Raw genomic sequence first — 10487 nt, forward strand, 5'->3', positions numbered from 1 at the left:
GAGCGCGTCCAGCTGGGACTCCCAGCGCGCCGCAGCCACGCTCTGCGCCTCGAAATGCTGCACCGCCGTCTCGTTGATTTCCTCCTCCGTCGTGCTCACGTTCAGCAGGCGCATCTTCTCTTCCATCTCCTCTGTTTGTCTAGCTCAACAGATAAATGACATCTCAATGTTCTAAGCAAACATTTTAGGTTATTTAAGAGCAATAAATACTCCACCACTTTTCATGCAGTTGTTTATAAATGTTTTTTACCTTTCTGTGAGTTTGTTGATGTCTTCATCGCGGCTATTCATCATATCAGAGACAGTTTTGGCGTAGGAGTTCTCCACCTGCAGGATGGTGTCCAGTGCAGGGGAGTGTACTAACTTGTGGTATGCTGCAGCAAACACCTAAAACATACATTGACATTTATGTTTTGGTAAAAATAAATACTTATTAGATCTTTTTTTATTAACAAAATATATGTAAAAGAACAGTTTTAACTTGTGTTTACATCCTGACGGTCAAACTAACATATGTAGCAGGCTCTTGATCTGAAAAGTCAAACTGTCTCATTAAAACTGTTAAGTTTTAATGAGACAGTTTGACTTTTCTGTTAAAACTAAATATCTGTTGCAGGCTTTATAGGTATGTGTACCTCCTCATCAGAAGTTCCCTTTTGTTCAGCAAACTCCACTACATTCTCTTTGAAGAGTTTCTCCCACTGCTTCACAATACCGTCCACGTTCAGCTCGCTGTTCTTCAGTTGGTTGAGGAGCTTCTCGTCCCGGCTGTTGTGGAAATCGCGCGTCTCCTCGCTGATGAACTGAGCCAGTTTCTCATTCAACTCTAAAAAAAAATTTACTCAATTAAAAGTTATTTAAATTTCGATCAACTAATTAGAATAATGGGTTTACTTACCATCTTCCAGATACACGGGTATGTGGAACATATTTATAACGCGCTGCACCAGCTCGCGAGGCGAGCCATCGTATGGTATCTCGATCGGCACTTCCAGTTTGAATAGTATCTCCTCATTCGTGCAAGTCGGGAATGAGAACTTGAATGTTTTTGTCTCACTATTTACAATTTTTTCTGTCCTTTCTGTAGTCATTTTGAGGAAATGAAAAGACGAAATACTTGAAACACCCACTGTTGTTATTGTTGTATGTCAACAAGATTTGACAATCGAGTGTTGACAAATGACACTGACATTTTTAGTAGCATGGTAGTCTTTTTTTCTAGATGGCGCTATTAAATTTTATTAAAAGACAGCTGGGAGTAGTGCCGTTTATAGTTGTGTCGTCGGATAGGTACGGTAGATGGCGCAGTATATATTTGTGTAATAACAGATCGCGATGTGTAAATTATCGCGCGGTGGATGACTCTCGCTGCGAGACGCAACTCGAGCATACTTACCTGGCGTAGGGGTTACCGTGATCACGAAGGCGGTTCCCCCAGGGCGAGGCCCCTCCATTGCACTGCGGTTGGGTTGACCCCTGCGATTATCCCTAATGCGGATAACTCGGACGCGTAATTTTTGGTAGTGGGGACTGCGTACGCGCCGTCCCCCATATAAATTGTAAACTAGAGATAAGGAATCGGTCACTTAACTTGATCGTAAGTGAGTTGAGAGATATTAAACGCGGAATTTCTTCCGCTTCAATCTTGTCTTCTCTGAGGCAGCGGTATTTCACTGAGGTGTTCTATCATTGTTGAATAAATAATTCATACTATTTTATAGGATGTACTAAAATGTCGCTTGTCGGCACAGTAGCAGGCTTGGCGAGGGCAGCGCTGAGAGATTCGTTTACGTAATCAAATACAAGTTTAGGATTGCGGCCGGCGGCACGGAGAAGGTTTATTTATCAGAATTATCAGAGCTATATTCGGTTTGAGGCAGTGCCTACAGTCGGCTAAAACGATTTTAGATCACTGGATGTGAAAAGTGTAGGCATCATTAATATTTATGTCACGTATTTTCTGACGAGATCTTGTAACCACTCTGTTGTTTGCAATTTTCACGGACTGGTAGTATAAGTAATTGCTGTGATACCCGAATTAGTGTAGCGTGAAGCGAGTTAATGAATTATAACTAATACGTTCATTTTCGTATATCATTCACGTATATCAAGATAAGTAGTTCTTAAGTAATTCTTTATGGTAGTAAAGAAGAAGAGTAGTTTTTTATCATAGTGACAGAGTGATAGTGTTTCCACTACAAAAATGAAGTTCTACTCTAGCTAAATCATTTTTATTGTTAACTTCCTATGAGGAATTCTTAAATAATTTAAGGCTTTTTGTAAATTTGTGTTGTATTTCTGTCTTTATTTACCTAAATTTAACTTATCTATGATATAATTGTCGACAAATTAGGACAATTACTAACTGCATGAGTGGCAGTTCAGAAACATGTATTTCCTTGTTACTGGTTTTTCCACGTGTAGTAAATCTCGATATGTGTTAATGTGGCGTGTTTAGCAAATTGAACCGAATGCGTGTCTGAGACTGAGAGCGTGCGTTGTGTGTATAAATGCAGTCAATGTTCGATCCCTCCAATCTTACGCTACGTTACAGGGACATTATGACACCATTTTGTTATAGTAGTACTATATTTTCATTATAATATAAATTATAAAATGGAAACAATAAATTACATAAAGATATTAAAATAAAAACATGTTTCGGTTCGGTTTACATTTAATCCGTTCTGTGCGAACCGAGTGGACCGGGTGGACTAGCTGCGTTGTTGTCAGCGGTCAGGCGGCGGTGCCGGGTGGTGTCGGGTGGTGCTGCGGCTGGGAAGCTCACGCCGCTTCACCGCCCTCCTCGTCCTCGGCGCTGGCGGTCAGCATGGTGATCAGCTTCTGGGTGTCGATGAAGCCCTTGTCGTCGATCTCCATCTGGTCGTAGGCCTCATCGACCTCGTCGGCGGAGAACTTGTCGCCCCAGGTCATGAGCGCGTGCCTCAGCCTCTCAGAGTCGATCTTGCCCTCGGTGTCGAAGGTCTTGAAGGCGTTGATGACAACATCGTCGTCGTCGGAGCCGCCGGACATGCGGTTGGCGAAGAGGGTGAGCAGTTGTGTGAAGTTGATGGGGCCGGATGCCTCGCTGACCATGTCGTCGAGCTCCTTCTCCGTTGCCAGCCTGCCGAGCGAGTCGAAGGTGGCGCGGAGGTCGTTCTTGCCGATGATACCGTCCTTGTCGTGATCCATTAGCTGGAAGGCCTACGGACGGACGAATGGTTTGTTAGAATGCTTATCATAAGTTGACTAGAACTAGCAATCGAATCGTAACAAAAAAATATACTCATACATAGTATACTGTGATTATTTTAGATTGAGTAATTCCCCAGTCTTAGGAAGAGGTAAGAGGTTTAAGACGTTCTGAGTAGAGCCACTTACTTCTTTGAATTCGGCGACCTGCTTCTGTGAGAACATGGAGAAGACATTGGAGCCGGTGCGCTTAGCCTTGCGACTGCCGCGCGACGACTGACGGTCACCAGCGGCCGCTGCTGGCGCGGGCGCTTCCTCTGCGGGCGCCTCCTCCTTCGGTGCCTTCTTCTTCTTTACCTTCTTGTCCTTATCCGCCTGCAGCAACACAACTTCATTAGATAATTATCAACGACAACAACTACCTTAAATAACCGGCAAATAACTGTTAGTTGCAACTAATCCTTGTGAGTTGTCAGTTCATAAAAGATTTTTTTAGCATCTTACATCATTATGATCGGTGTCCCAAAATCTTTGTAACAAAACTGTCTTTCAATTTAATATAACGCCGTGAAACTAAAATTGTCTCGACTAAAAATACTTTCAATTCTAATACACATAAATTAATTTATTTTTGGCTACACGAACCTATGCAATGCCATTCCGAAGTCTTCACAACGTCATACGTCCGAACTACTTAGATCATTTAATCATCCTTAGTGATTGCTTATTATTCGTTTAGGATGATATTAAGCTTCAATCATTTTTAAGTTAATCTTTAAGACCGAATTTTTCCATACATTTCATCTAACGCTAAAGTTTGGCTAATTGTCAGAGCATAATTGTGCCCCGCCTGACCTGTTTAGGAGCTATTTGTGCCTACTTATATTTAGCGCGGCGTCTCGGATTGCGCGCGGGCGCCGGTTACGTAAACCTTCATCGGAAATAGCACCGCACGTTGCTTCAGCTTTTATTAAATTTGAAGTAAAGCTCAATAAAGTAGATCTCTTAGTATCGATTTAATTACATAAATCTAAACTAAGCGCTTAAGTAATTACTAAGCTACTCAGAGTTGCAGTAACTTAACTGTGGTATTTCAAAAAACGTTTCATATTGGTGTATCGGTTGTTTGATTCGCAATCCAAAATATTTCAGAGATTTTTATTTGAGAAATTTTGTATTTCCATACTTCGCGTTAAAAAGCATTTTGCACGGTTTATTTAGAATCGCGGTTGCTGCTTGATTTGGTCTAGTTATTGTATTTGTTGGATTATTTTGTTTAAAAGTGTTTAATTTTTTTATTACTTTCACATTATTTTATTTAATGTTTGTGTTGTGTCTCGCAGTCCTCGGCATGTTTAGCTCACACATGTTCACTTTAATAACTTGAACTAAACACTTATCACGTCACTAGGTTCACTTGTGTCCATTGGTGTCCACTGGTCGCACTTACCATTGTGTTGTTTGTTGGATCGACGATAGAGAGACTGTACCGCTCGGCAGTCTCACCCTGACTCCGAGATTTCGTTCCCTCCTCGACGTCCAGGCCTCTCCCGCCCCTCCTCTCCCTCGTCCCCTGGCCGGTGCCGGGCCAACCATTCCATATATAGTTAGGTCAATGCGATAGCCGGCGTACGACTCGGCATCAGAACTGTTTAGTCCGCTCGCGCGTTCGGCCGCCGCCTTCCGCCACATGGATAATTTAAAAATACACAGCTCACCTGGTGACTCAGGGATATCGACAGTTTTTAGGCTAAACTTACAGGAATGTTATGATCTATTTGTTGTTGCACTATTTTTACTACTTCCAACAAGCGGGCTATAGTTTTATTTATTTGTCTCGTGATCGAAATACGATAAAACTTTTTAATTGAACAAACGATACTTGATAATAACTCAGTATTGATAGATCAGTATGAAATATTTGGTTAAAATTATCAAGCGATTCAATGTTGGCGACGATGGCTGAGGAATCTTTGCTCAGTTCTGGATAGATAGATTTCTTTTTATTCTAAGATCTTCATCAACCTGCCCTTTTCCTTTCAAAGGGTGGCACTGAATGCATTTCTAAATACATCTTTTCATCTTCTATTGTTGCTACTAACCAGTAGCTAACTATTATAATACCAACTTGAACTCTGAACACAGCAGCTCGAAAAATTGAATGTGTACATATACATCTAGCAGCCGCCATATCTCAATTTACTCTATTCTTAGACATATCCTCTTTCACACAATCCTGTCGCACTTACTTCGGTTTTCCTGTTCCTTTGCATCTACCGACATACAATCCCCATTAGTTTCTTAATTATGATGAGTTTGTCGCTTGTTACATATTTTATTTATTTAGGTTTCAGTAAGCTACTGGATAAGCTATCTGCTTACGTCATCAACATGAGTAATGAAGGTCGGAATGGGTTCAAGTACTACTCTCCCTGTTCAGACGATATCCTGTTCTAACTACATATTTACTACTACATCCTACTCCGTTTTCACTTTTAATGAGGAGCAGCTAAGACTATCTACCCAACAATTCGAGCGTAGTCGTGAATGCCTGTGTTTTGTTCTGGTATGCGAAATATTCTTATGTCAGTGAGAAATAACGTGTAGGTCCGCTCCGCCCGCGCAGTCGCCGCGCTGCGAGCTATTTCAGTCCCCGTGACTCAGTCAGCACACAAATACACCATTGTAATCCACACCAACTACTCCCGGGTTCGATTCCCCGGGCTGGACAATACCTGAGCTGACTACAATATTTCAATACTAGTTAATTAGAATAGTGTTGAATACATTTATTGCCACAAAAATAAACAAAATACACACATTTCAAAAACTTATTCTATAGATATTACCAAAGTGTGGCAAAAGGTAGCCATGTGAGCGTATGCAGTCATGATTTTTCCCCCCCTTTCCCTTCCCATTCTTTTCTTGTAAGGTAAGGATGGGAAGAGAAAGTAGATTGATGGTGGAGGACACGCATAAACAAGGGAAACATCCTCTTTATGTGCTTCTTTCTATCAACTAATTGATATGACATCCGCAATTGCAGATGCATTGCCTACTTAGGTGGAATGTCCACGGATGTCCACGGACAGCGGTCGCTTTGCTTTTTCGGGAAATTAAGGTGGGTGCTCGTTTGACACCATTTAATGTAACAAAAAAATGATAGTATATTACTAGTAGAGAGTAAAGAAAAATTCTCGAAGTGGTTGTGCAGAATGAGTTATGAACCAACTTACATAGTTTTATGCCATACAAATAAGTTTAGCCTACCACTTTCATATCGCTGTCTGTTTAAAACATCACAAAAAAACAATAACAAAGAGAAGTGTACAAAGACATCAGGTTCAACGCCTATGAAATATAATGAATGAAGAACTAATTAACAGTTATCTAATACTATTACTTTATTATAATTCATACTGTAACGTCAGAAACTACGTGTTGTTTTCCATCTCTATCTGCAGCTGGTTGTCTCGCTCGTTAAGTTGTACGAAGCCTTTCACTTAGTCATGAGACGGCAGACGGCAATGGGCAAGTGAAACTCGACAATGCGCGGGCGCAGGCCGTGAGAGAGGAACATGTTCTGTTGATAAACATGTAACGTTGCAGTTTATGTGAAAATGTTTATTAAATATTGTGATTTGGTGCCAAAGTTAATTAGTTTAGTTATTTTAGTGGCTTTCCTGACAGGTAAAGTAATTCTATGGTCGTTTCTCTTTACGATGACCTTGGAATCGGTTTCTTAGTTGTCGAATAAAAAGGAAATTATATCTTAAAGGACAAGAATCGAACCAAACCTGATATGAGGAAAAATATCAGATAGTTAAAAATTATTAGAATAGTTTGAATTGGAAGCTCCGTCTGTTGACAAAAATAATTATAGCTTAAGCAATAAAGTTGCGATTGACATACTTATACCGATTGTTTACAAAATTTGATGTGAACGAGTAAGTAACGGAAGCTAAGTTACATGTAATTACTTCCTCGTATAAGACAATGTAAAACAAAACATATCTCAAAATTTCATTTGTACCATATACATAAAAATGATAAATTCTCAGCAGCAGGAGGTTCTTACTGGATGTATTTATTAGTCCCTTAGGGATGATGACACATGAAAAGATTTTGTCTATATTGAAATCTCTATTTAAGTTTTTGGGTAAAGTTGAAACATAACAAGGTTTTCAAAAGTTCTAAAAAAATTATACAAAGACGGATAACTTAAACATGAGTTTAAAAGCTATGTGGTTAGAATCTAACGACATTTCGTTAGTGTGGTCATTTTGCATAAAGTATTAAGTTACTATCTTTTACATTGGCAACGTGTTTGATATCATCACACAATTTTACGTTTGTCACGTTAACGTTAATTGATGCGGCTGTTTTAACACTGAAGGCTCGTTGACATTTGTTTGTCTGACGCTAAGTAAGACGCTAAGTGTTAATTGATCTTCTAAGGAATACGTCGGCGAGGGTTTTTAATATACTAAACTAATATGATGCATAGGATTTCCCTGATAGTGGCCTTAGGAGGTTACCATAACTGTGTTAACAGTTTATAATGTATGGATTGACATGTAAATATAATGTTTGATAATAGCAAATGCGTGAAACCGTAAATCGCATAAGGTGTCCTTATCCGGCAATGGAAAGATGGAGGAATGCCGTTTTAACATAATTATTTTTATTGCAGGATAAATATCTTATATCTGATTGAACCAATGTTGTTTCCTTGAACAGAATGCAGATGTCTCGTGCTGCGCGCGTATATCTCGCAGCATGGGCTACACGGTGAGATCGAGTTCTCCAACAAGAACGACACGCTCATCAGCATAAGGACCAACCTGAAGCCCACGTTGCAGCACCCCGACGGCGTCTGGCGGTGGACCGTGCATGAGTTCCCTGTCGACTATCAAGACCTTTCTGACGAGAGGTGCTCTGATGCAAACCTAGGCACAGAGCTCATAGATCTCACTGAGGAACTGGGATATTTAATAATACCTGGCAAAGATCACGCCGAGTTCGAAAGTAAAAACAGCTTGAGTGGCCCTCTGGGGTTGTGGGGGAAGAGTATAGTGTTGGAGACTGCGGAAAGGGACAGAGTTGTGTGCGCATCTATTCTGTCTACGGAGAAACTTTACGAGAAGTATGCGGAAGCTAGATTTATGTCACCTATCGCCGGAAGTCTCACCTTTCGCTGGCTGTACACGCGGGACTTCGACGAGTCAGACGCGTTCCTGCTCGCGGATTTGTACCATACGAAGGCTAATCAGGACAAGGGGGAGTTCACGCAGCACAAATGGAAGCTATTCGTGACGGACATATTCGACTCGGACAAGGGCAACTACGAGGACAACTGTAACGTGCTGCAGGCGGTGTTCGACCCCGAGAACAGCGGGGACGGAATGAGCGTGGGTGACCTGGACTCGCGCCTGGGCCTTATCCGCGTGGCGACGGAGCCGGGCACACACCGGCTGCGGCGGCTATACAAGGACGATGTGCTGGGACTGCTGCGCGCAGACATGGAGGTGACGCGCCGCAGCCTCTACGTCGTCATCTACGACAACCGGCACGCTGACAGCTTCCTCGCGTGTGCCAAGCTGCGCGCCAGCCAGCCCAAGAACGCCAAGTCAGTGCTACTTCCCTTAGCAAATAGAAACTATTACATTAAACTTAATGTTATGTTAATTTGTGGTGCATATTTTTTAAAAGGGGGTTAGTTATTGTCACGTCTGTAATGTTGTGTCCAGGGCGTTGATAAACATGGACGGTATCCGGGGGACGGTGGACTTCGTGCAGCGGTCGCCGTTCGACCCGACGTGGGTAAACTTCCAGTTGGGCGCGGCAGACCAGGAGTACGAGTCTAACCTGCGATTCGTGGGCGCCATGCAGCAGTACAACATCCGGGAAGTGCCGGCGCGTCTGCTCGGCCCCGACCTCGTGCACTCCATGTGCAACACCACTGGAGAACTCTACAACCCTACCGGCATTAATCTGAACGATGTGCCGCCGCCAGGTTTGTCTATTAATAACAAATAATTTATAGATATAGTTTTCACCCGCGACTCCGTCCGCCGATAAAAAACAAGTATCCTAAGTGTTCTTCCAGACTATCCTCTACATCTGTGCAAATTTCATTGACATCTGTGTAGCAGTTTAGGCTACAAACTCTAACAAACATCCATTTAAACTTTTACATTCATAATAAAAGTATGATAAGACATTGTTGGTATAATGTGTGTAACTACAATGGATATAGTGAAACCTATAAGATAATCACTCTATGTAATAATGTGTAACTAATTACAAAGCTCCATAAGCTTACATTTTTTGACATTGGCTTAAAAGTAATATAAAATAAAAAATATGATGGTAACATCGTATTTTTTTCAAGTGAACGCAACTTAGTACATCTATTTTCAGCGCTAGGCATTGCTATTTCTAGATCAGTTGTGCTCTGTGCTAGTATTCCAAAACTATGTGGAATGGAAAATCACAATTTTTACCGATATTATCGTGTTCATCTGAAATTAGGTCGAGTTAAGTGGCGAGTTGTCGTTCGTTTTTTGAGTTCTTGGTAGAGCGCCAGATGTTGTGGCTCGCGGCAACAATGAGGCATTCGTTCATCTCGCATGATGCGCGGCGGGAAGTTGTTGCACGTCACCAACACATTGTGTGGAATTTGTTATTGTTTAGATAATCGGTGACGTCAATTTGATTGCACCGATGTTATATTAAACACACAATTACGTTGTTTTTGATCACAAAAAATAAACACTTATCAATCGTATCCATTTGGGATGAACAAAGATGTCGCATTTTTTAAATACAAGTCTTGATTAGTACATTACATTCTAGTCCCATGAAACAATTTTAGTTACGTGTATCATGTAGGTATGGGTACGATGGACCAGTATCCGGTGGGTGCGCTTCTGGGCAAGTACAAGGAGCGCACGGAATACCTCAACCACCGCTACCTCCTACCGGGGCTGGCCGACGAGCTGAGCGGCGCCTACTGGGACGTCTACCTACCGCTCTATGGCCGGCACAGCGTCATGCACAGGCCACTAGTACTTGAGAGGTAACGTCGTCTCTACAAATACCTCCCATTACAGTAATCCCTCGTATCGAGTATACTCAAAGTAGCACAATGTCGCAGACGACCTCCGAAGCAGGAGGTATGCGGCACGCTGCTCTCCTACGAAGACAACACGGAGTACCAGACGCCGATGACCTCCGCACAGGTCATCTTCCGCTATCCACTGGTCGGCCGCGTCATATTTCGACAGCCGCAG

The 10487-nt window shown here is 42.0% G+C and overlaps 3 protein-coding genes across 3 annotated transcripts in view; 1 reads left to right on the top strand and 2 right to left on the bottom strand.

The window, feature by feature from the left end:
* LOC106110621 (protein C12orf4 homolog) overlaps positions 1 to 1184 on the bottom strand; it is a 2980-nt gene extending 1796 nt beyond the window's left edge. The window contains exons 1-4 of the mRNA XM_013292504.1: positions 899 to 1184; positions 636 to 826; positions 251 to 387; positions 7 to 139 (exon numbers count right to left, since the gene is read on the bottom strand). Of these exons, the coding sequence (XP_013147958.1) occupies positions 7 to 139; positions 251 to 387; positions 636 to 826; positions 899 to 1091 (654 nt within the window). The 5' untranslated portion in view covers positions 1092 to 1184. The remainder of the gene's footprint in view (positions 1 to 6; positions 140 to 250; positions 388 to 635; positions 827 to 898) is intronic.
* A 1386-nt stretch (positions 1185 to 2570) lies between these two features.
* On the bottom strand, positions 2571 to 4748 carry LOC106110639 (myosin regulatory light chain 2). The gene is made up of 3 exons (XM_013292525.1): positions 4643 to 4748; positions 3382 to 3567; positions 2571 to 3204 (listed from the first exon to the last, which is right to left on the bottom strand). The coding sequence occupies exons 1-3, from the start codon at positions 4643 to 4645 to the stop codon at positions 2785 to 2787; spliced, it is 609 nt and encodes a 202-aa protein (XP_013147979.1). The 5' UTR covers positions 4646 to 4748; the 3' UTR covers positions 2571 to 2784.
* A 1943-nt stretch (positions 4749 to 6691) lies between these two features.
* LOC106110622 overlaps positions 6692 to 10487 on the top strand; it is a 12653-nt gene continuing 8857 nt past the window's right edge. Inside the window, exons 1-5 of the mRNA XM_013292505.1 lie at positions 6692 to 6882; positions 7933 to 8821; positions 8943 to 9208; positions 10087 to 10273; positions 10352 to 10483. Of these exons, the coding sequence (XP_013147959.1) occupies positions 6813 to 6882; positions 7933 to 8821; positions 8943 to 9208; positions 10087 to 10273; positions 10352 to 10483 (1544 nt within the window). The 5' untranslated portion in view covers positions 6692 to 6812. The remainder of the gene's footprint in view (positions 6883 to 7932; positions 8822 to 8942; positions 9209 to 10086; positions 10274 to 10351; positions 10484 to 10487) is intronic.

This window comes from Papilio polytes, unplaced genomic scaffold (assembly GCF_000836215.1).
Source record: "Papilio polytes unplaced genomic scaffold, Ppol_1.0 DF824213.1, whole genome shotgun sequence".
Taxonomy (NCBI): Eukaryota; Metazoa; Arthropoda; class Insecta; order Lepidoptera; family Papilionidae; genus Papilio; species Papilio polytes.